Below are 21,130 nucleotides of genomic sequence, written 5' to 3' on the forward strand. Positions count from 1 at the left end.
AAGTGCAAAGTGGAGTCTCACAGAGCTGCAGAACACCCCTGGCCCGCCTGCGTCACAGCATTGGGGCAGTAAGTGCTGGCATCACATCACCATGGCACAAGATGTTGATGCAACATCGTGCTTGCGTATCGGCCCGATTCCCCCCCTTTATCCCCTCCTGGCTACTGCGGGGGAGGAGGGGAAGCATTTCAACTCCTTGGTTGGTGGGCTCTGCTTGTCTGTGCATGGACACACATGCACTGGGCAAGGGGGAGCTGAAAAATGGATCCGCCACTACTGGGTGCATTGACTCATCCCTCCCTGCTCTGTCTGGGGCGTACAAGCCAGCAAGGCCTAGGCTGCTGGGAGAGGGAGCGAAGCACTTGGTGTGTGTATGGATGGACCCAATGGCCACATGCAGTGCAGCAAAGTGTCCTCTGGAGTGCGGCAAGGGGTCAGGTATCAGGGACTGAACCCATTAGCCACACTGCAGGTAAATTTCCCATTAAAACGATCCATGACCGTAGCTCTAAGGTGAGGTGGGGTGGGGTGGGGGACTAGCTAATCGATTGCAATAATGAATTGCATCCCAGAAATAGTTCTGAATGGCTGCTTGGCTGCTGGTAGCTGAATTTAAAGTCCTGGTTGGCTTTGAGCCTCTTAACTACTTCTGTCAAACTGCAACAGCGTTCATCTGTAAAATATGCAGAAGCAAAGCTGAATCTTATTTAGCACTATCCTAAGCACAGATCTGACCTGAGATGCCAGTGTCTTTAGGAATGGATGTCTTGCAGGTGTCAAGTGCCCTATTATATATTGCTGTTTTGTTTATTCCTTCCTGGTTCAGTGGCCAGAGATTCCGTTCTAAGAAAATAACCCCCACCACCAGGCTGCGCCTTGTCAAGAGGCATGGCTGGGTAAGACACAGTGATCTAAGCTTGAGCAATCTTATTACTTCCCTTTTGAGTGCCACGTTGCTTTCAAAAACATTGTTTGGGATCCATTCTGAGGTTTAGCTGCTGCAGTTTTCTCAGGCTTCTATAAAAATGAGGTTTACTCCCGTGCATTTTGACATACATTTGCCAGATTTTCTCTCCCCATGCGGTGGTGAAATGGTGCATAAAGACAGGGTCCTTAATTTCTTGCCAACAGGCTCAAAGATAACATAGGTCTCAGGTTTTACCTTATCTTTGTGGCATTGTATGCTCTGCTGTGGAGAGTGAGCTATTCACAACGGGAAGTGCTTTGCCTGGTAGCAAGTGCTTGTAGAATTGGTGCCTTTCATTGTTACTTGGTAGGAGGTGTCCCCTCCTCTTGGGTATGAGCTCTGGGAAAACTCCGGGCTCGATTGTATTGTTTTCTAACAGGAGCAAGGCAGTCTGGGGAAACCTGGTAGAACTTCTGGGGTCAAGGAAGGTGCCAAATGGGGAGCATGTTGACTCTGTGTCATGCCTTCCCCAGCTACCCAGAGTGTCTCCACAGGTGTGCTGTGATTTGGGAGGTGACCCTACATGGCATTTTACCCCTTGCACTCCAGGAGGATTATCTGGTGTGAAACAAAGCTGACCCGTTGCCAGGCAAAATATTTATTGACATGGCATCCTCCTTCCGGAGGGGGAGTTCCCCTTCTGAAGAGGGCTGCATGGGAGGGAGCTATCGAGGGAGGTGGGCCTCCTTTGCTGTCCCCAGGTTTAGCGGGGAAGGTGAACCCTCTGTCTGCTTCATGTGGGGGGGGATGGAGCAAACCCCATGCCTAATAGAATGAGTTAGCAGGATCTCCTTATGGAAACCTGGTGGACATTCTCTCTCGCTAAGGAATGTATATGGCTGCTGTTACCTTGGTAGCTGAGCATTCCTGATGTCCTTGAGTGAGCTGGCACGTGCTCCAGCAAGCAACCGGAGCTGAGATGTGCTGCCCCGTGGCCCTTGGAATGCCCGTGGCTGCAGCAGGGAAGTGTTGCAAATACCAGCATGTTAGAAACCAAGGAGAGTAGCACAAAACGCCTGCAGGAGATGAGCTCCGGGAGCACCTTCCTCTAGCCCACACCAAGGGAGCAACCAGTCTTTAACATGCGCTACCATGTCCTAAAGAGCTCTGTCCCCCTAGATCCCGTCAAGAGAAATGGTCAGAGCTCTGGATGGGGTTGGAAGTGTGCAGCTCCCTAAAAAGCAATTGGAGCTGCATTGGTAAAGCCCCATGCAACGCTCTGTAAAAGTTGCCCTCAGTCTCTCCAGGCAGTTCTCTGTTCTTCTCCTCCTTTTTTTTCTTTCCAGTTTTACCTGTGGAGATGATTTTTCTGGGAGGAAGGAGAAATCGAAATCTGGAGGCAGCTGGAGCAAAGCACCCGTTGAAGGGCTTGGGAACCTGATCTGGGCCTGCAGCCTAAGTTGCTTTAGGAGTGCAAGTGGATATTATTCAATACACGGAAGTGCCCTGTATTATTGTGGGAGCAACAGTGGTCCCCTATATTTACCTAACACTTTCTGTTATAGACATTCATTTTTTGGAGAGTGCTATGGCTTGAAGCGTGAACTTGAAATTTGGCAGGGGGCTTGTCCTGGAGACAGGGAGGTGCCTTTTGCCATCCCCCATGAAAATCCAGCCAGATTTGGACTGTGTAAAGTATAGTAGGGTTCAGGCCCGCATCTCATTAACACTAAGGCTACTTGATAGCTCTCTGACAATGCAAAGATGCCTTAAAGTGGGCATAAAATCTCCTTCACGCTGCCAGAGCAGTAGGAAGGAGTCTTAGTGTAAATGACAATCAGGCCCTCCAGCCTTATCTCAAAGCACATACAAAAGTGGGAAAATTGCATTATCCCCATTTTACAAATGAGGAAACTGAGGCACAGAGCAGCGGTATCTAAGGTTGCACAGCACATCAGTAGCAGTGCTGGGGATAGAACCCAGGTCTCCGGATTCCCACTTGCATTCCCTCTCTGCTGCTTTTTGGGTAAAGTCAAAGCATTTTCTCCGTACCCTTTCCAAACATCTTTCTATTAACTCATTTTGAGGGGGGAGAGCAAGATTTTTGGAAAACTGATGGATTGGGACTATAGCAAGATGTTTTCAAAAGGAGAAATAATTTACAATAATTAGAAATTTATAAAATATCTTTAAACATGGCAGGAAAAGGGATAAGAAAACACTTGCTGCAGTGTAATCAGTTATTAGCAGCTGATCAATTATCTCCGTGGATAGTTGCTGCTGGTACATGAGGCACGTAATAATAGGACTCTTGATTAACTAATTTGAATATCTTTTGAGCACAAATTCCGAATTCTCTTTTTTCTCCATTGTAACGGATCCGTACATCTGCGAGATAAACACTGAATGAATATGGTAATGAATATTATTCTGTAAATGCAGCCCTTGAACACTCCCATCATCATTACAGCTCTGTGGTTGGGAGCCACTGTAATAGATCTAATAATAAAGAGGGCTAAATAATGTGAGGAATCTGTGATGGGAGGACCCAAGGTCTGGCATTCCAGGCAGAGAGAGCAGCCTATAGCTTAGGAAGCCGAATAATATGTCATCCAGAGGAATGGGAAACATGGCCATAATTCGCGGGAGCAGCCAGCTGTGTCCATGGAAGTGAGATTGTAGGGTCTGATGTATTTGCAGGAACATTGTGTTGAGGCCGGTGGGTCCTTCAGATGTGATGCCGTCAGTGGAATTGATGATTTTTGTATAGGGATCCCGGGTGGAAATCAAACTGACATGTTATCCCATTGCCCAAACCTAACCAAAAGCACCCATCTCCGCTAAGGACTGGGGGTACTGCTGTTCTAACTCCCTTTGACTCCAGTGAGCGCTGGTTTGGGCCTCACTGTAACCTTTTGGGTTGAGGTGCTCTCCTCTTAGACGGCATCATCCAAGGAGCCTGATTCCATGCTGGGTTGCGTCTTGTTGTCCCTGACACCCATGCAGAGTGGACGTCGAACGCTGCCCGATTGGAATGGCAGTGCCTCGGACTCACTCTGCACGGGTGTAATTGCTACACGAAGCAGCCAGCTGCTGAAGCCAGGTGTACTCTGCCTGGTGTTTTGACCTCCCAATGTGCCTGCAGTATAAAGAAGAGCAGGGCAGTAAAACACGAGGGCCTGCAAAATGCTGAGTGACTGTTTTATAGTGTGTGAGCCGTGGCAGCCAATTGTATGTTTGTCCGTTTCGGTGGGGCGCCATAACACCGGAGTCCCTTGGCGGCGGCTATTTGTATAATATGTTAGATAGCATTGCTTGATATTTTTGAAACACTGCCTTTTCATATCTCCTCTGGAATGGAAATCTAACGCGTGTCTCAAATCTCAGCCCTCTTAGAGATCCCATTACAGCTGTTTTGATAAAGCACTGTAAACCTAGATTCCATTTTAGATTGTAAGATTATATCGCTTGCGTTTCAGCATAGTTTGAGGTAAGATTATTTGTTTCACAAGGTTCTGAATGAACAGGCACATCGTGGCCTGCTGATTCTTTTCACCGGACGAGACAAATCTGTAGATTGGCCTGAGCTGATTGGAGGCAGGGCCTGGCGAAAGTTATCAATAGCAAATGCACCCTAGGAATTAAGAAGCTGCTATACTTTTTTCAAGGACTCTGATTCTTGTTGCATTTCTGTTTCGCTTAAATGTGGGAGGTGGGATACAAAATGAATGTGGCAAATCTTCAGCAAGAAAGGCCAGGTTTTAATTCCTGGTTAACTGGTGTAAATCTGGAATAACTCCACTGAAATCATTGGATGGGGAGGAGATAAGAATTTGGACCACAAACTCTTAATTCACTTTATAAAGCACAACCTGGAAAGTGACATCAGGTGTATAAGGGGAAATGAAATCTATTCTCGGTTATGCCCATTGGAGCCAACTGGATTTCATGAGTACGACTGATAGCAGAATTTGGCCCAACAAACTCTTCATTTCACAGGTAGAGTAGGGAGGGGTTCATGTCTGTCAGATAAAATGAAGTCTGTTTCAACTGCTGCTGTTTTTTCCCCTTGTGCTTGGTTCCTTGTCCTTTGTTCCAGCCGTAAGAGAATTCATCAGCTATGGAGTGACTCCTGCTGCCTGATTTTATTCGGGTCCTGAAATACTAATAGATTCAAATTCAAATAAGTCTCTGTGGTCCCCAAAATATTAGAATTCACGCCATGTCTGAAAAGCGAGAACATTTGAAAGCGAGAGTCCCAGAGCAGCTTATTTATGAATCCTGGTTTTCTCACCATCATAATTTCCCCCCTCTCTTCTCTTGCGCTCATGTACCAGCTCCCCACTGCCTTCTTCTGATGTGCCCAATGTTTTTCCTTTGGCTGGATTGAGCCACTTGCCAGCACTGCTCCCTGCTCAGCCAGTACATGGTGCCTTAATAGGGTACAGCACATGGTTGACTTCCCTCTTCTCCAGGGGATGGGGTATGACACTGGTCTTTAGTGTTTGTGGGCTGGCGGAGAAGGGTCTTGAGGTTTCCATTTTTACCTTGATGATGGGCATCTACCCTAGAACACAAGCAAAGTTAATTATGGAGTGTAACAAAATAAGAGTACACGGGGGTGAGCCAGAAGCCTTTTCATAATGCCTGTAACGTGGCTTTTGAAGGAGAGGAAATGGTTTGTATGGACTGGCAAAGGGCATCAATTCTGTCAACGGCAAGATCCCATAGGCTTCTGCAGGAGTAGGATGGGCACCAAAAACCACCAGGTTTAGTTTTATCTGAAACCTTAAAAGTCACAGTTTGGTGGTTTGGTCCCAGATTAGAGCCTTCTGCTCCAATTCCCCCTGAAGTGAGCAAGAGCCTTTGCGTTAACCTGAGTGAAGTTGCACCTGGCCCTCCCGCGGTAACTGGAGCACTAATCCCACCACCTGTGAAATGAGTAGGAGTTCTACCTGCACGAAGACCGAAAGACGTCACAGCCTTTTGTGCTCTGGAAGCTGTCCCTCATGCTTGGTGGCTTTGATTTCTTACTGCTGCTAAAGGGCAATAAACAGAGTTTAGCTAATGCTGTGCAGAGGCAGGTCATTGCATTTTGTGGAGGATTTTGATGGTTCAAAATTTTGGTTGCATTCCTATTTCCAGTGAAAACCCAATGTTTTGGAAGTCAGACCTTAAAAGCCCTGGGCTCCCCACTCCAAACCTGCTGGGCTGCCCTAGACTCTGGAGACCCTGGGGTTGCTGGCTCAGTTTGCCTGGCAGGCTGCCCTGCACCATGGGCCTGCCTGGGAGCCAGGTAGGTTTCTGGCAGGCAGGGTTCCATCACCCCGTCGCCTGGATTCTATCAGAAAGTAGCTGAGATCGAATCATCTCCATGGAACATTCCAATTTTGACAAATTGGCAAATTCTGATGGAAAAAATGGTTTTGTCTGTATTTGTTGGGCCAGCTCTAATATATAATCCACAAACCAACCGCCTGAGAGCTGGAGGAAGGGAATGAGCCTAGAGTAGAAGGAACTTCAAGTGGCCTTAGAGATTCCAGTGCCTGGGAAACTTCTCAGCTCGGGTTTTCTTTCTCCCCTTCATTTGCTGACGGGCAATGTTTGAATTTGGGGTTCTTTGATGAAAAAGTGAATTTTTTGCAAAATCCTTTCCAGTCTAGCTCTGTTATCTAGTAACAGTGCAGGGTGGGATTTTCCAAAGTGCTTAGCATTAGCCTAGCTCTGTTCCCATTGTAGTCAATGAAACCAAGCTAAGCTTTTTGGAAAATCCCAATTTGTGGGGGATTATCATGCTGGATAGGGGGGCTATTATTTGTCATCTTGCCGGGGGGTAGTGGGGCTGCTTTTTTCCGTTTGTTTTAATACTGGAAGCTGATAAGCTTGCCGGGGTTAGGCGGTTGGAGTGCTGAGACCACCGCCTGTGATGCTGCCCAATATAGTCTCATTGTTTTCTTGCATTCCTCCATCTGACTATATCCAGCTGTTGTCTCTGGTCGTATACTTTGCTTGTAAGCTCTTTGGGAAGGGGTCATCTTTTTAGATTAGATCGTGGAATAGCCTCCCAAGGAAAATAATGGCGTCTGCGTCTGCGTCTGCCAAGACATTTGAGCATAGACTGGATAGAACGCTAGAAAATATATTGTTCCCCGGGAAGAAAAAAGATGACCTAGATAACCTAATGGATCACATTTTTAAATAGGCCACCACTAAGTATCTAATTGGGCATCTGTAACTGATCAGGACTGCAGAATTGTGGGTGCAAATTATGGCATCTCTTTGACTGTGCCCAGTTGTTCTTCTCTAGTCCAGATTGTCCAGTGCAAATTGTGCTGCTCAGGTATTGCAAAGTGGGAGGGTTCCCTTCCATCCAGAAATGGCCAGTGGCAAATTCCCCTTACGAAGAACAACTCCCAGCTGGCACAGAACTGGCGGAGAGGGCTCCTGTGCCAGCCAGGGTAGGTGGAGTGCTGGAGAAGCAAGGGGGCATGGTGGAGGGGAGCTGTGTTGTGTCGATTCTCTGCTATGGTAAATTTAGAGCAGTCTCATGGCTGTTTTAACTAATGTTCCCTGCCAACCCATGCTGAGCAAAGATATAGGAGAGAACAGAGCTGTGTCTGCACGGGAACTCATTTCTAATTGGTGCTTTCACTCTTAAAAACATGGGAGGGGGAAAAAAAAGGTTTGTCTGTAACAATAACAAAGTAACCTGTGCCACCTAACTGAAATAAACCCCCCATCGGGTTGTGTCGTTCAGTTGTCTGTTCTTGAATTCAGTTGGTTCAGTTGGTTAGCATTGTTATTTAAGTACCTCGGCTTATCACTTTTATTTCCTGCCAGTAGAAAGGAAGTCCTCGTGGTGGTGGGTACAGTTTATAGGTAATTCAACGCAGCTTGGTGGGGATTTAAACATTAGTATTGATGCTAAAGTTTTTAATAAAATATAGGTAGAGAGAGGGGTATTGATTCTTAAAGGTTTTTTCCTTTTTATTGTAGCAGAGAAGGGTTGATGTATTGGTGAATATGAAATAAGAATGTCCTATGCTAGTACATGAGACTGCAAATGAGGACAGATATGCTATCAGGAAAATGTATCTGGAATTGATCATTTGCAGCTTTCTAGAGTTGGGTGATGACCATAGGCAAAAGGGCAATGGACCCAGGATAAGAACTGGTAAGATCTCAGACAAGGAATATAGCACAGAAGGTTTCAGATCATGGCATACTAATTTCTGCAGTTTAAAGAGTATTTTTTGATTCAGTTAGTGACTCCACCTTTCTGGAGGCCAGTAACTGACCGTCACAAGCGTGGGAACAGCAGGTTTGTGTGGGACAGAGCTGAATTTGGATCATAGCTAAGGGATGTTGCGAGCTGGGGTTGGAGGGCAAAAACGAGTAGTATTTCTCATCTGTTTTTAAAGTGGAATTTTTGAATGGAAGAAACTCAATTGCCCATGCTACTTGCTTCCTGTGAAATGAGATGAGTGGCCATAAAGTAATGGTCAATCCAGTCTAGTTACAAGGGCACGGTTTGGTCCCTAGATATGCTACAACTCCAGCCTGCTTCCATTGCATACAGGACCTAGCCACGTCCCTGGGCTGTACCCTGAGCACTTGGGCTACCCAAAGTTTTGGGCTGCTAGTGACTTTCTGTGTGGTCCTGCGTAAATAACTTCACCTTGCAGGATTGGGCCCTTATACAGCCCCCTCCATGCTCAACGCACAGCACGAGCCAAACCTGTCTCCCAGACATCCGTGGAGACTGAATCCCAAAGTGCTTCGCCCCCTACGAAACCCCACAATTCTCTGTCTGTGGTCCCAGCAGCCAATACAGTGCGAGACAGTGGCTGGGGTGGTTTTTCCAGAATGCACTGCTGCAAGCATGCAGCAGGTGTGGACAGCTCTACATGCCAGACACGAGTTTGTGCTTCTGGATGAAATGCTGCCATCTGGATATACTGAAAAAATGTTGGCTTGTAACTGTTCTCTCCGGACCTGTCAAACCCTGGTTATGCTAACGGGGTTCTGTTTGCAGGAGGGCTTCTAAACAATGGGACTAGACTGTGGACATATCACACCGGGCCAAACGTAGGAGTTACACCTGGAATGTGTTTGAGTTACCGGGCCAGAGAGTGGCTCTGCAGCCAGTTGTGTTTGGCAGCTCAGCTGTCAGCAAAAGCAGGCGGCCGAGAGGTGGATCAGAAGTGCCGGGGGCATTTGAAACTCAGAGGCATATTTTGCAGCCCCTCTCGAATCGTAGTGTATGGTGCCAGTGTACTCCCCTTGCTGCTGGGGTGCAGAACACTGGCAGCAGTCTCCTGTACTGCTTAATATCCTCATTTCCCTTTGGGGATTGGGGGCCCCTCTGTGATCATGGGACCTGCAGATATCCCCTAGCCTGACCTTGTGTTAATTCAGCCTGCTGTGTGGCTCCCCTTTCCCAACATAGCATTGCCTTGAGGCTAACACGTACGCAAATTAAATAGCCAGCAAATACCAAGGGCCACTACCTTCCACCTCATGGTCAGGAAGGCTCCCTTTCAGCAAAGCTCTTAAGAACACACTTAATTTTAAGCATGTGCTTACCTTGTATTGAAGTCAGTGGAATGGAAGCACATCCTTAAAGTTCTGTGGATGCTGAGTCCGGGCCTCTTGTCTGAACACAGAGGGTGTAGCATGCTCCCAAGGCAGAAGTGCCTGTGGTCAGTTGACTCTGCAAGGCCGGGAAGGAAGGGGTTCGTCGCGTGACATAGGAGCCTGTCTCCTGGGATTCATAGAACCTAATGCCCAGTTCTCCGAAGGGAAGGGCTGACTCTGAATGGGTAGTCCAGGCCAAGCGGAAGCTCCGTGATTCTGATGTCAATTTATATGTGCTCAGCTCAGTTCGTTAGACATGTGATTGGCTTCCTTTCCCATCCAGAGGCCTCACTTTTCTGTTGACATGGACAGAAAGCACAGGCCAGTACTACATTTTGCTGCCAATGGGGAGGCTCCAGTTTGGAAGTGGGACCGATCAGGCAGAGAATTGGTGCTTAGCAGAACTAAAGGGATGTACTTAACTGTGGCAAAGGGCCTCTGGTTTCATGTCAAGCTGTATTGTGGAGGTGGCTGCGTTTCAGTGCTGGAGGAAGCGATTTCTCTCTCGCTGTTTGTACAGTCTGATAGGAAAGCTTGTAAAACACCTGGGGATGACAGGCACTGCATGCTACACATGTGAGATTGTTGGAGTTACAGTGAGAGTCTCAGTTTGAGGAATAGCTGTTCTGCTGCCTGTTTATCCTCGCTACAGACTCATCCCCAGTACCTATCACCCTCACCATACACACGGCCCCACTCACACGGTGGCAGCTCTTCATGTGGTGCCAGCAGCACGTATGCTGGTACCCTGATCTGAGAGGTCACTTTGACAGCCAGCAAACAGAAGGATTCTGGCTGGAGCATTTAGGTTTGGCTCTGGCCTTTTCCAGGTTTTTTATCTCGGGGCCTGTCTGGCTGTTCTGTTCTTATTTATAATCTTCTTCCTAAACTGTTTGGAAATGTTACTGTGCACAAAACAAAACCCACCAGGCAGTGCTTGTGTTAGGAGGCTAGTACTGTATTTACTGTTTTTTAGCTTTTATTAAGTTATTAAACAAGGGAGTACAAGAAACAACCGTGGCTGTGATTTATTGGCTAATGATTACACCAAAGCCTTTGACTAAGTACTGTATGTCACGGAAAGCCCTGGACAAGTCTACGAGAAATGGGTTTCCATGTACATTTCATCATTTCACTCTTTGATCTCTGTCATGGTCAGAAAGTGACAGTTAGAACAAGACACACAACAAAGCGGTTCAAAATTAAACACGGGAGCTTGTCACTCTCTGGCTTTGCTTCCGTGCATTGGCACAGCTTTTACGCTAGTGCCCATTGCTCTCGATTTACTCTGGTGTAACTGAGAACAGGATTGTGTTTCCAGAGAGCTTGGATCTCTCTGGTTGCTTTCCAAACCCAGATCTTTCCATTTGTTAGAAACACAGGCTGCCACTGTACCATCGTGAAACCAGCAATAAAACCCGCTTCACAACCAGTATTCCTATAACGCACCAAAAAGCCGTTAAAAAGATGCTGACTGCCATTTTTCACTCCCTGTTTCTCTGTATACACACAGGATTTAGTTTTATCTGCTTTCTCTCCAATATTTTTTATATAACAGTGAAATATTTATATTGGCCAATAAAAGGCAGTAAGCTTGCAATCTCTCTCAAATTCATTTGAGACCAAGAGAGCTTCATTGTATGAATTTCACACCCAGCAGTGACCCCTGATAATTGACTCCATACATCTTTAGCATCGGAAATTTACATAATATGTAGGAAATGATTGATAGCTTCTGTAACCTGGCCTGTCTAACATCCCATCTACCGTGCGCCCGTGTGCACCGCAATCCGTCTTGTGCACCGCAATCTGTCTTGTTCTGCCCTGTTTCACAAACCTGGCAGGCCCTCTTTCTCTGTGTCCCCTTCCCGCTGCAGCTGCACCAGCAGAGTCAGCCATTTCCCTTTCTGTCTCACATGGACGGATCTGTTCCCTGCACCACATGCAGGAACAAGGAGAGGCTTGTAAAGAGGCGTAGGACTGTGAGGAGGGCGATTGAGGGCCACACGCTACTCGCGGTGATGCTGGAATTGGGAATAACTCCACTGACATTGGGGGAGTTACTCTGCATTTACACTGGGGTAAGTGAGCAGAGTTTGAGTCCTGGGTTCTATTCCCAGCTTGTGCTGTGTGATCTCTGGCGCTCTGGGCCTAATTCCTCCCGGTGTTGTGGCCCTTTCCCATGAGCTCTGGCAGATTCTTCTCCAGGGACAGTTGACGTAATGGCTGTATGCTGTCCCTGGCACAGAGTTGTGTTGGAGACATTCCCAGGGGAGCATCAGATACATGATTTTTGGTGGCCTGACTCATTACTGTTTAACATTGGAGACCTGTTGTGCTGAGGAAAGTCCTGCACTGCCTAAGCCCAAAGAGATAGTTAAGAGTCAGAAGCATATTGGAGCAATCACTGCGAGAGCACTGACCTGCCCTGCTTCTCTTTGAATGGGTGAATGCTTGGTGACTCGACTGCACATCACATCCTCTACAGGAAAGGTAACTATTGAGAAGTTTTCACATCTGGGCAGGGCTGTTGTAAAGAGGACGATGGTGATCAGTTGCTCTCCATGTCCACTGAGGGCCAGACAAGAAAGTGATGAGCTTAATGTGCAGCAAGGGAGATTTAGGTTGGATCTTCGGGGAAACGTTCTAACTATAAGGAGAGTTAAGCTCTGGAACAGGCTTGGAATCTCCGTCACTGGAGGTTTTTAAGAACAGATTGGGCAAACATCAGTCAGGGATGGTCTCAATTTCCTTGGTCCTGCCTCAGCACAAAGAGCTGGACTTGTTGACCGCTCGGTGTCCCTTCCAGCCCTACATTTGTATGGTTCTGTTATTCACCCCATTTCACAGACTGAGTAGATGAGGCCCAGAGGTTAGTCTCCTGCCCAAGACCCCAGCAACTCACTGGCAGAAGTGGGGATACAAACAGGAGGCTCAACACCTCTTCCCTAGCTCTAGCTGATAGACTGGACACCCTCTTTAAAATGTTAGGTTAAGATGGCCTCCCATCTCGGGGTTCAAGGAGTGCAGCAGTCCAGCCTCCGGTGCTTCATATCAGTACTTACCTGGGGCGTTTTCATCCCTATGTCAGGATGGAAATGCTGTGGCAGCAGGTTTCCTCATGGGGTTTCCAGAACTTCCTGGTCCCATTGTGGGAGGATATATCAGCTGATCACTATCTTGTTGCGTCTCTGACCAACCTGGACAGGCGATGTGGGGCTTATATGACGTATGTTTGTGCGCACATGTGAAATGGATGTATAAATAAAATATGGAATGAATAAAAAGTTCATGGGATTTTTTTTTCCAGCTCCTCAAAGGGTTGAATTCAGTTGGGGCTTGGAGCCAAGTTTCCCTGTTGGATCAGTGCTTTTTGGAACTGAAGTCATGGACACGTCTCTACGGTCCCTGCCCCCATCAGAAGTCAGTGGCAAAAGCTTCTGTGGAGGTAAAGAAGAGCAGGACGGAGCTTGTAGTTTCAGCTCTGCTTGCTGGGCTCCCTAGCAGATGTTGCAGTTACTGTGGGTGTCTGTTCTCAGAGACTCCAATCCATTCCCAAGTTGTCCCCTTGTTGGCATATGGCTTGAGGACGTAGACAGTTTGGCCCCGTGGATGCTGTTGTGTTAGTGGAAAGTGGGATGTTAATTATTCAGAGCGGGCTGCTCGGAGGCTCCCGCATGTCTGTGTCTGATGTGCCGTTAATCAGAGGAGCCTATCAGAATGGAAGGGTTGGCATAAATGATAGGGTTTGTGTAAGCACGTCCCCCATAAGATCAGATGGGGGCTGTGGGGGAGGTGATAGTGCTGCATATTCAGTCTGGCAGAGGGATTCTCCTTGTGATAGAATCGGCTGCTTGCTGAGTGGTCTCTTGTCTGAATTCTGGCCTTATCCAGGGAAGCCCAGCCTTGGCTGGAATTTGATACATGTCCCCAGCTGAATGCTGATACAGTTAATGGCTGTTATCTCAACCCATGCCTCCTAATTACACACAGAGACATTCAGTAACTGGTTGACCATGAGATTGGAAACTAGCCAGCCCCTTGCCCTGCAGCCGTCCCGCAGCCAGCGGCCTTCACGTGGGTAGGTTATCGCTTTCCGCAGAACGAGTTTACTTTAAACTCTTTCGCAGAGGTGAAAGTAAGCCGGTGCGCCATACTGGGACTGGCTTTCCCAGACGGCAATTTAAAGCCCTGGGGTAGCAGCAGCAGGGCTGCGGCGGGGATTTAAAGGGCCCGGAGCTCCAGCCCCCTCTCTCCCCTGCCCCCCGGGGCCCTTTAAATCCCCGCCTGAGCCCTGCTGCCCGAGTCCTGGAGTAGGGGTGGGGGGCTCTGACAGGGATTTAAAGGGCCCCGGAGTTCCAGCCGCCACTACCGCCCTGGGCCGTTAAATCCCCGATGGAGCCCGGTTGCCGCTACCCCAGGGCTCGGGCAGCAGAGCTCAGACGGGGATTAAAGGGCCCCGGAACTCCAGCAGCCGCTACCACAGCGGAGCCCTAGGCCCTTTAAAGCTCTGCTAGAGCCCAGAGCCCTGGGGTAGTGGTGGCAGCCGGGAGCCCCCAGGGCTCCTCAGTGATTTAAAGCTGGAGCCCTGGGCCCTTTAAATCACCCCCAAGCCCTGGAGTTCCGAGCTGCCACTACCGCAGCTGGAGCCCTGGCCCTTTAAATCAAGATTTAAAGGGCCTGGGGATTTAAGGCCACTCCTCTTTCAGTTGAGGCCATGTCCCCTGCTCAGGACTCTGGTGTACAGGTAAGTCCTCTAACTTACTTTCACCCCTGCACTGTCGTCTCCTGGGCCTGTCGCCCATGTGACAGCGGGGGGGGGGGGGGAGGGTGCGGCTGTCCAGGAGGGCCCTAGCAGGACTCGAAGGCCTCAATTGATGTCATCCCCTATCAGAGGGCAAGGCAGAGTGCTGGTGAATGGCTGAGCAGCCCCCGGAGTTAATTCAGTTGTGCTCAGTGAGGTTATTTCTGCTCCGGACGGTGGAGCCACGGTACTTCTCACGGGTGACACTGCTGCTCAGGCTCCTCAGCCACACCCATCCCTGGGGGGGTCCGAGCACCAGGGAGGCCCATTGCCAGGTACTAGAGGTTGTGCGTGAAGTTGTATTTCTCCAGCAGGGCTGTGGGTGGGGAGCTCTGCAGAACCTGATCAGGGGGATGGAATAGTAAAATCTACACACCATGTTGTAGCTGAGGATCTCTGCATGATCCACGATTTATAGATGGGGAAGCTGAGGCTCAGGAAGGTTACAGGATGTGTTCAAGGCTCCACAGTAAGTCAGTGGCACAGCTAGGACCAGAAGCCTGGTCTCCTGGTTCCCAGGCAGGTTCCCTATGTACTGCACCACATGGACTCTATAGAGTCTTTCCTCTCCAGACCTGCTGGAACCTAACTTGGCAGCCCCTCTGAGACCTTTATTCCACCTGTGATCTGGAGCAGCAGCCATAGTTCCTCCATGCTTCCAGGGTGCATGGGTTTGGGCTTCTTAAGGTAGCTCTGGGAGATGGAGGAACAATCTGAGACTAATGCGGATACATTCTGACCCTCTGACACCAGCACTTCAGCCTCCGATTTATCCAAAAGCAATTAATAGAATCTTTCCCCTCTTACATTTTACGGTTTGTGTCTCTTCCCTTAGACTGGAGGGTGGTAATTAGAATCTGTGTTAACAGATAAATTCTAATGAGGTTTTGATGGCTGGAATATATGCTCTTACTGTATTCCTGTATCAAAGGCCTGTACGTTTTGCCATGTTTTATGGCACTGGTATAAATTTTTACAGGTCTCAACTGATAGGAGTCAGACAATTACTGTGTATTTCATTATTTTGGGGTGGGGGGAGAAATACCAGAAGAGAGGAAGTGAGATGTAGTGTTTAGAGCTTGGGACAGAATAATGGAGAACCTGGGTGTTGTCTGCCTGGATAAGACACTTAATTGTCAGATGGGGATATTGCTAGTTCCTGGGTTCTGTAAAGCGCTTTGGGATCTGGGTGGAAAGTGCACAGTGTTATTTCAATATAATCATCACCCTATTTCATTATCGGGAGGCCGGCCTTTCCAGTTGGAAACATTGAGCTGGGCATGCCACCTATATGGGTATAAATGACTATAAATGTGACAGCTACTCCCACTGATTCCTTTAGCGCCTATATATATTACTTTCCTCCAGACATATTTCCAGCATGTACTTGCGGGTTTGTAATAAGTGTGAAAGCATCTGTCAGTTACGGCGCTGGGTCTTGACAAAGTAGGATTTGATTGGTGCTCCCAGAGTCCCAGAGTATGTATGCTATACCACAGCCTGACTTACCAGCCAGGGGACCCCCCCTTTGGTGCAAACAGGCAGCAGAGCACACCAGCAGACTAGGGTCTGAATTATATAAATGAATTCCATAACTGCTAATGGGGCCACGCGTTCCCCTCGTGAAATTTGCAAACACTAAAGTTAAGAAGAGAAGGAAGGGTACGATGAAAAATGCATGCCTAACAAATGTGGCAATGCATAGTGTATTATCCCCTTCTCCCCCAGCTGTTGGCTTGGATGCTGATTTTTTTTTTTTAAATGCCATTTTAAATCCTGCATCTGATTGCGGTTTCACACACGCAGGTTAGTGTTCTTCAAAACCAGCTTGATCTGAATCCATAATTCTTTAATGAAACATTTCCCTGCACTTGAAGTGAACTGTGCATGATTTACTGCGGGATACCCAAAAGGTCAGTTTACTTAATATTGGCACCTTCATTTTTCCAAATTCGGCTGAAATTAAAAAGCCATATATATCTTAAAAGACATATTTATGAACACTTAAGCATAAGTAAGTCATAGTTGGACTTCTTCCCTCTCTGCTGATATATGGAATCTGTCAACGAAGAGGGCTCGGAATAAAATCTGGCAATACAATATGCTGCACTTTACTATTTTGACACTACCACGGTGATGTTTTTTTGCAGTTACCGTGGAGCTTATGTCACTGTTCTTTTTGGGAGTGAAAGGGTGGAGGGAGGAGAATATTGATGAGCTGAGTTTCTTGATTATCTTGCTTTTATTTTAGTTTAGTTTATTTTGCATTGGATGCATAGTTTCTTCAATTATTCATGCAACCTCCTTGTTGATATTGCACGTCTTGGCTTTGTAAGGGAGGGAAATAAAATGTTTGGGAGAATGATGTGTACGGTTTAAGACAAAAATGCATCAAAAACATTTTCTTTTTTTTTGTTTTTGTTTTTTGTTTTGTTCCAGAAGGAGCTTAATTCTGTTGCTTCAGAACTGGCTGCTCGGCAGGAAGAGAGTGAACATTCTCATAAACATTTAATTGAACTCAGCCGGGAATTTAAGAAAAATGTACCTGAGGTACAGTATATTTGCTGTTATAGAATTAACTCAGTAGGATGGCATATTTTCCTCTGTTCAAACTAGATTTTGAAATCCGTACACATAAGTGACTAACAAGAAAGGAAGCTAATTAGCAACAAAGAAATTATAGTCTGTAACCTTTGGGGTTTCTTTATTGCTTATTCTTGCCGCCTCTGATGGCTCCATTGTATTTAAAGGGGCTGATCCTGGAAGATTCTGAATGGTTTCAGAATTGAGGGGAGCTCAGTGCTTCACAGCACTGCTCGGAAACGGGCCTGAAAGCATTTCCATTAACAGAACTTTGGGTTTATAAAAAGCAAGTGTTAAGCGTTCGGAGCTGAGATCCTGGCATCCAGCTCTCAGCCCAGATGGGGTAGGCACATTTTAATTTTTTTCTAAAATACATTTTATTTTAGTCAGTTTGACTGTTAGGATTTCTTCCCTCCCGCCCCGCCTCCAGTTTCAGATGCTATTTTCTTTCCTGCCTGTAAAAACAAAACCATAAGGGGAGATTTTCAAAAGCTCCCCAGGCAGGTTGGTACCCAGCACCCACTGAAAGACACTGCGAGGGGGGCATGCCCCTTTGAAAACCTATCCCTTTATTCATGAGATTCAGAGGGCCTGAGGCTAGCAGAACACCTCTCTCGATGAGTAGCCCCTTTGCTTCCAGTGGGACCATGGCAGAAGGTGTGATGATCTCCTTCGTGGGAGCAAGGCTGGCAGAAAGGGGCCATAGAAATTAGAGAGAGGGGCAAGGGCCTTTATGGTCCTGTCTGATCCATTCTTAGTTTCCTCATGGTGTTCTGTCCAATAAGATTTACGGCTGAGCCAAAGGGAGTTAGGCACTCCAGCCAGTGAATTTCAGTTAGGCCAGTGAATTTCAATGGCCTTTGGATGCCTAAGTAACTCTCTCAGACACATTTGACAATCTCAGTCTAACTGCCCCAGGAATGGGCTTTCCTCCTGCTAATGGGGATGATACCACTTCCCCATAGTAAATTTTCCTGACATCGAACCTAAAATCTCCTCCCATGAATCGCATCTTCTTGTCTAGAAACGCTGCTCCCTCCTTGATCTTCCCACTGTTCATATATTTGTGATTTCTATTCAATGGATTTTGCATGCACTTAAATGATAACCAGCGTTTTCTGTCGCTACAGCATAGCATTTTAAGATCTTAAACCATATATAGAAATTTTGACATAGGGAACACACTTCACCAACCTCTGAAATGCAGCCACACCTGGGGTGGTGACTGTTTGACAGCCCTCACTAACAGTACAGAGCAGGTTAGGACTGGAATTGAAGAGTAACTTGCTCAACTGAAAAGGAAAAAGGAAATTAAGGTGATCAGGATGTAATGATTGTATGTACTTTGGCCCATCACCATGATTAATACTTCTAATGTGGTGAAAAAGTGCAAGGGGATCGTTAACGAGCACAAGGGGACAGAACTTCCGTGTTCTATCTGGTGTGCAAGTCGGCAGCTCCAGCAGCCATTGCTTCAGTGCTGATTCCGATTTAAAGGGTCAGCACAGCAAAAGTGAAGGGTGGCCAGCGTAGACGGGAGCAGCAGCTTTAAAGTTTCCTTCCTGTTAATTCCAATGGGAGACTGGTCCTCTCTGCTCTGTAAAATCCTGGCAGTTTTCCTTTTCAGCAAAGACCCTGGTGGGCCATAATGTGAGTCGCATGCTTTGGGGGTTAATTTGTTTAAAAATGGTGGGTGAATTGGGTGCCAATGAAAGAGAGAAACCTTGGGCCTGATCCAAATCCCAGTGAAAATTGAAAGCTTTCTGTCAAATTCAGTGAAAGCTAGATCTAATGGCTCTGCCCATGAGCCATGCCTGATGCAAGAATGCACTGTGCAAACTTCCACCCCTTAGAAATGTTGATGCGTCTCCATTCTGAGTGTGCACGCTCTAGTTGATAGCTGGCCCGGAGAGAGTTAATCTTGTCTCCCTGAGCAGAAAGCCTACCACAGGTGTATACCCTCGCTCTGGGGAATAATACAGATTCTGCTTTCACATCCATGTGAACGGGAGGAATTCCATTAAGGTCAATGGAGTGACTCTGGATTTACATGGGTGTGAGAGCTGTGGATCCGGCTCGGCTCTGCAGTGGTGGATTGTCCATTGGAAGAAACCCCTGGAGTGAGCTTTCAAGGCCCTCTCTGAGCTTGGATAGAAATGGGCACCTCAGAGGGGAGTCTGCCTTCATGGATTCAATCCTGGCTGTAAGATGCCCACATGCTCTTTGAATCAGCTTTATAAGCCCCAGACTTCCCAGCTCTTCCCTTGCTTGGTCTTGGCTCCATGCCCCCCATTATCCAGTGTGGGCCTCCCTTGGCAGGGTCTGCCTTCCTGCAGTACTTCACAATGAGCCCTCACTGGAGGTCACCAAATGCATTAACATTTGGGGCGTGTGCCAGGATTTGAACCCAGGCCCCCAGAGGTGACAGGCGTATTTCCGCCAAGCCCTATGACCATCTCCCCACATCTGCACTTGAGAAATAGCCACCGATGTGTCTGCTGTTCAAAGGAAATGGATACAGTTAGCGTAGAGCTGATGGAAAGTGTTGGATAAGGGTGTCCCCTCACCTGCAAAACCCCACGTAGCAGCATTACACATCATCGAAAGTGCCTTCCACCTTAAGTGAGGGAACCAACGTGAGGGGCAAAAGGGGGCCGCCCTGCAGTCCCAAGGAGTGATAGAGGCTCATGTCAACATACGTGAGCTAGTGTTTCTCCAGCTAGCTTGGTACTCCTGCAATGAAGCTGTGGCAGCACAGACATCAGTAATGACCTAGCATTCCAGGCGACTTGTCCAGCCTGTCGTGAAGCTTGTAAATACGTGTCTCTGCTACTCCGGTACCGAGCTAGGTAGAGCAAAGTTACCTCAGGTTGTAGACGTCCCTTAGTCCCCGTATCCCATTCAGTCCTTGGCTTCCCATCTGCCACCCTCGGTAAGGTACCTGCTGTGATGATCTGTGACCAGATTTTCAGAGGCGCTGTTCCCACTGACTTCAGTGCTCAACCCCTCTGTAATTCAGATCAGTCAGAACTGGCCCGAGACTCGCCAGCTCCTGTTGGGTGGGTCGCTGCACGAGGTGCCCGTGCTCACCTGGTTGTTAGAATGGTTGCTTGCCAAATGCTGTCATTAATCTGGCAGCAGTGTTTCAGTTTAAGCTGAACTATGTGCTTCCAATCTGCTGTGCTCCCATGAATTGTATTCCTCACGACATAGAAAGGGCCAAACCACATCTGCTGCTAGGTAGCTGTGTGTGGGAAGGACCCTCTGTGGCACGGCTATCTGGCCATCACCACAGCCTCAGGGCTGAAGTAGCCTTTACAGGCATTGCCCTCCCCTTCCATAGCTTGGCCATGCCTAGGCTGAAACAGGGATCCTGAGACAGTGATGTGTCCTTGTAAACACACGTACGTACGCAGAAGAGCAGCTGATGTAGAGCAGTATCAACACTGAAGAGTTCTGACTGACAAAGTTCAGTGTCTTTACAAACTCCTCTCAGATACACATAGGCAGCTTCTATTTCCTTCTACTCCAGGATCACGAATGTGGCTGCTGCTGAGCGTGGCCCTAAGAATGTTGCTCTTGCAGGGTGGGGGACCCATTCACAGCTGCTCGGGGGCACCACATTCATTGGAAACTGATGCTGCAAAGGACCAATGTGTCTGGTAGGCAGAGGACGGGAGGGAGGGGTTTGACTACCCCCTGTAAAGAGAAAGTGGGGGAGGGGAGAAAGATGCGTTCTGTTCCACTGGCCTCTTGCAAAGACTCAGCTAATATAGATGTGCTACGGATTAAAAACCTTTTCACCTTTTGTCAGATTTTAGATTACGGTAGGTCAAGAGTATCCGTTGAGAAGATTAAGTCCAGCCAGGGCCTCAGCTCTAAAGCTTCAGAGAAGAGACAGGTAGTTACTCGTGTCCATAGTTCAGTGTGTGTGGATCTGTAAATATGTACAAATACCACTGCAGAACTCATACGATATCTGCTTCTGGTGAACTCTCTGATCTCTCTTTCAGGAAATCAGAGAGATGGTGGCTCCTGTCTTAAAGAGCTTCCAAGCAGAGGTAAGAAGCCGTCACTCGCAAGAGGTACTCTGTCGTGAGGGTGTTTGCGACTAGCCAGATTAGACTGAGATGGACCCAGGGGATCAAAAAAAAAAAGCAGACAGACACCAAGACCAAACTGCACAATCACTGCACAGC

At 47.6% G+C, this 21,130-nt stretch overlaps 1 protein-coding gene across 12 annotated transcripts in view; it reads left to right on the top strand.

Moving 5' to 3' along the window:
• Window positions 1-21,130, top strand: part of CUX2 (cut like homeobox 2) — a 228,538-nt gene that overhangs the window by 120,308 nt on the left and 87,100 nt on the right. For 2 of the 12 annotated variants that reach the window (XM_038373860.2, XM_038373854.2), the window contains exons 2-5: window positions 12,855-12,992; window positions 16,788-16,898; window positions 20,746-20,832; window positions 20,945-20,992. In XM_038373860.2, coding sequence (XP_038229788.1) covers window positions 12,855-12,992; window positions 16,788-16,898; window positions 20,746-20,832; window positions 20,945-20,992 — 384 coding nt within the window. Of the gene's footprint in view, window positions 1-12,854; window positions 12,993-16,004; window positions 16,262-16,787; window positions 16,899-20,745; window positions 20,833-20,944; window positions 20,993-21,130 lie in introns of those variants that run through there. The other 10 variants (XM_038373859.2, XM_038373861.2, XM_038373863.2 and 7 more) reach the window with 8 other exon arrangements.

The sequence above is a fragment of the Dermochelys coriacea genome, chromosome 15, assembly GCF_009764565.3.
Source record: "Dermochelys coriacea isolate rDerCor1 chromosome 15, rDerCor1.pri.v4, whole genome shotgun sequence".
In the NCBI taxonomy this organism is placed as follows: Eukaryota; Metazoa; Chordata; order Testudines; family Dermochelyidae; genus Dermochelys; species Dermochelys coriacea.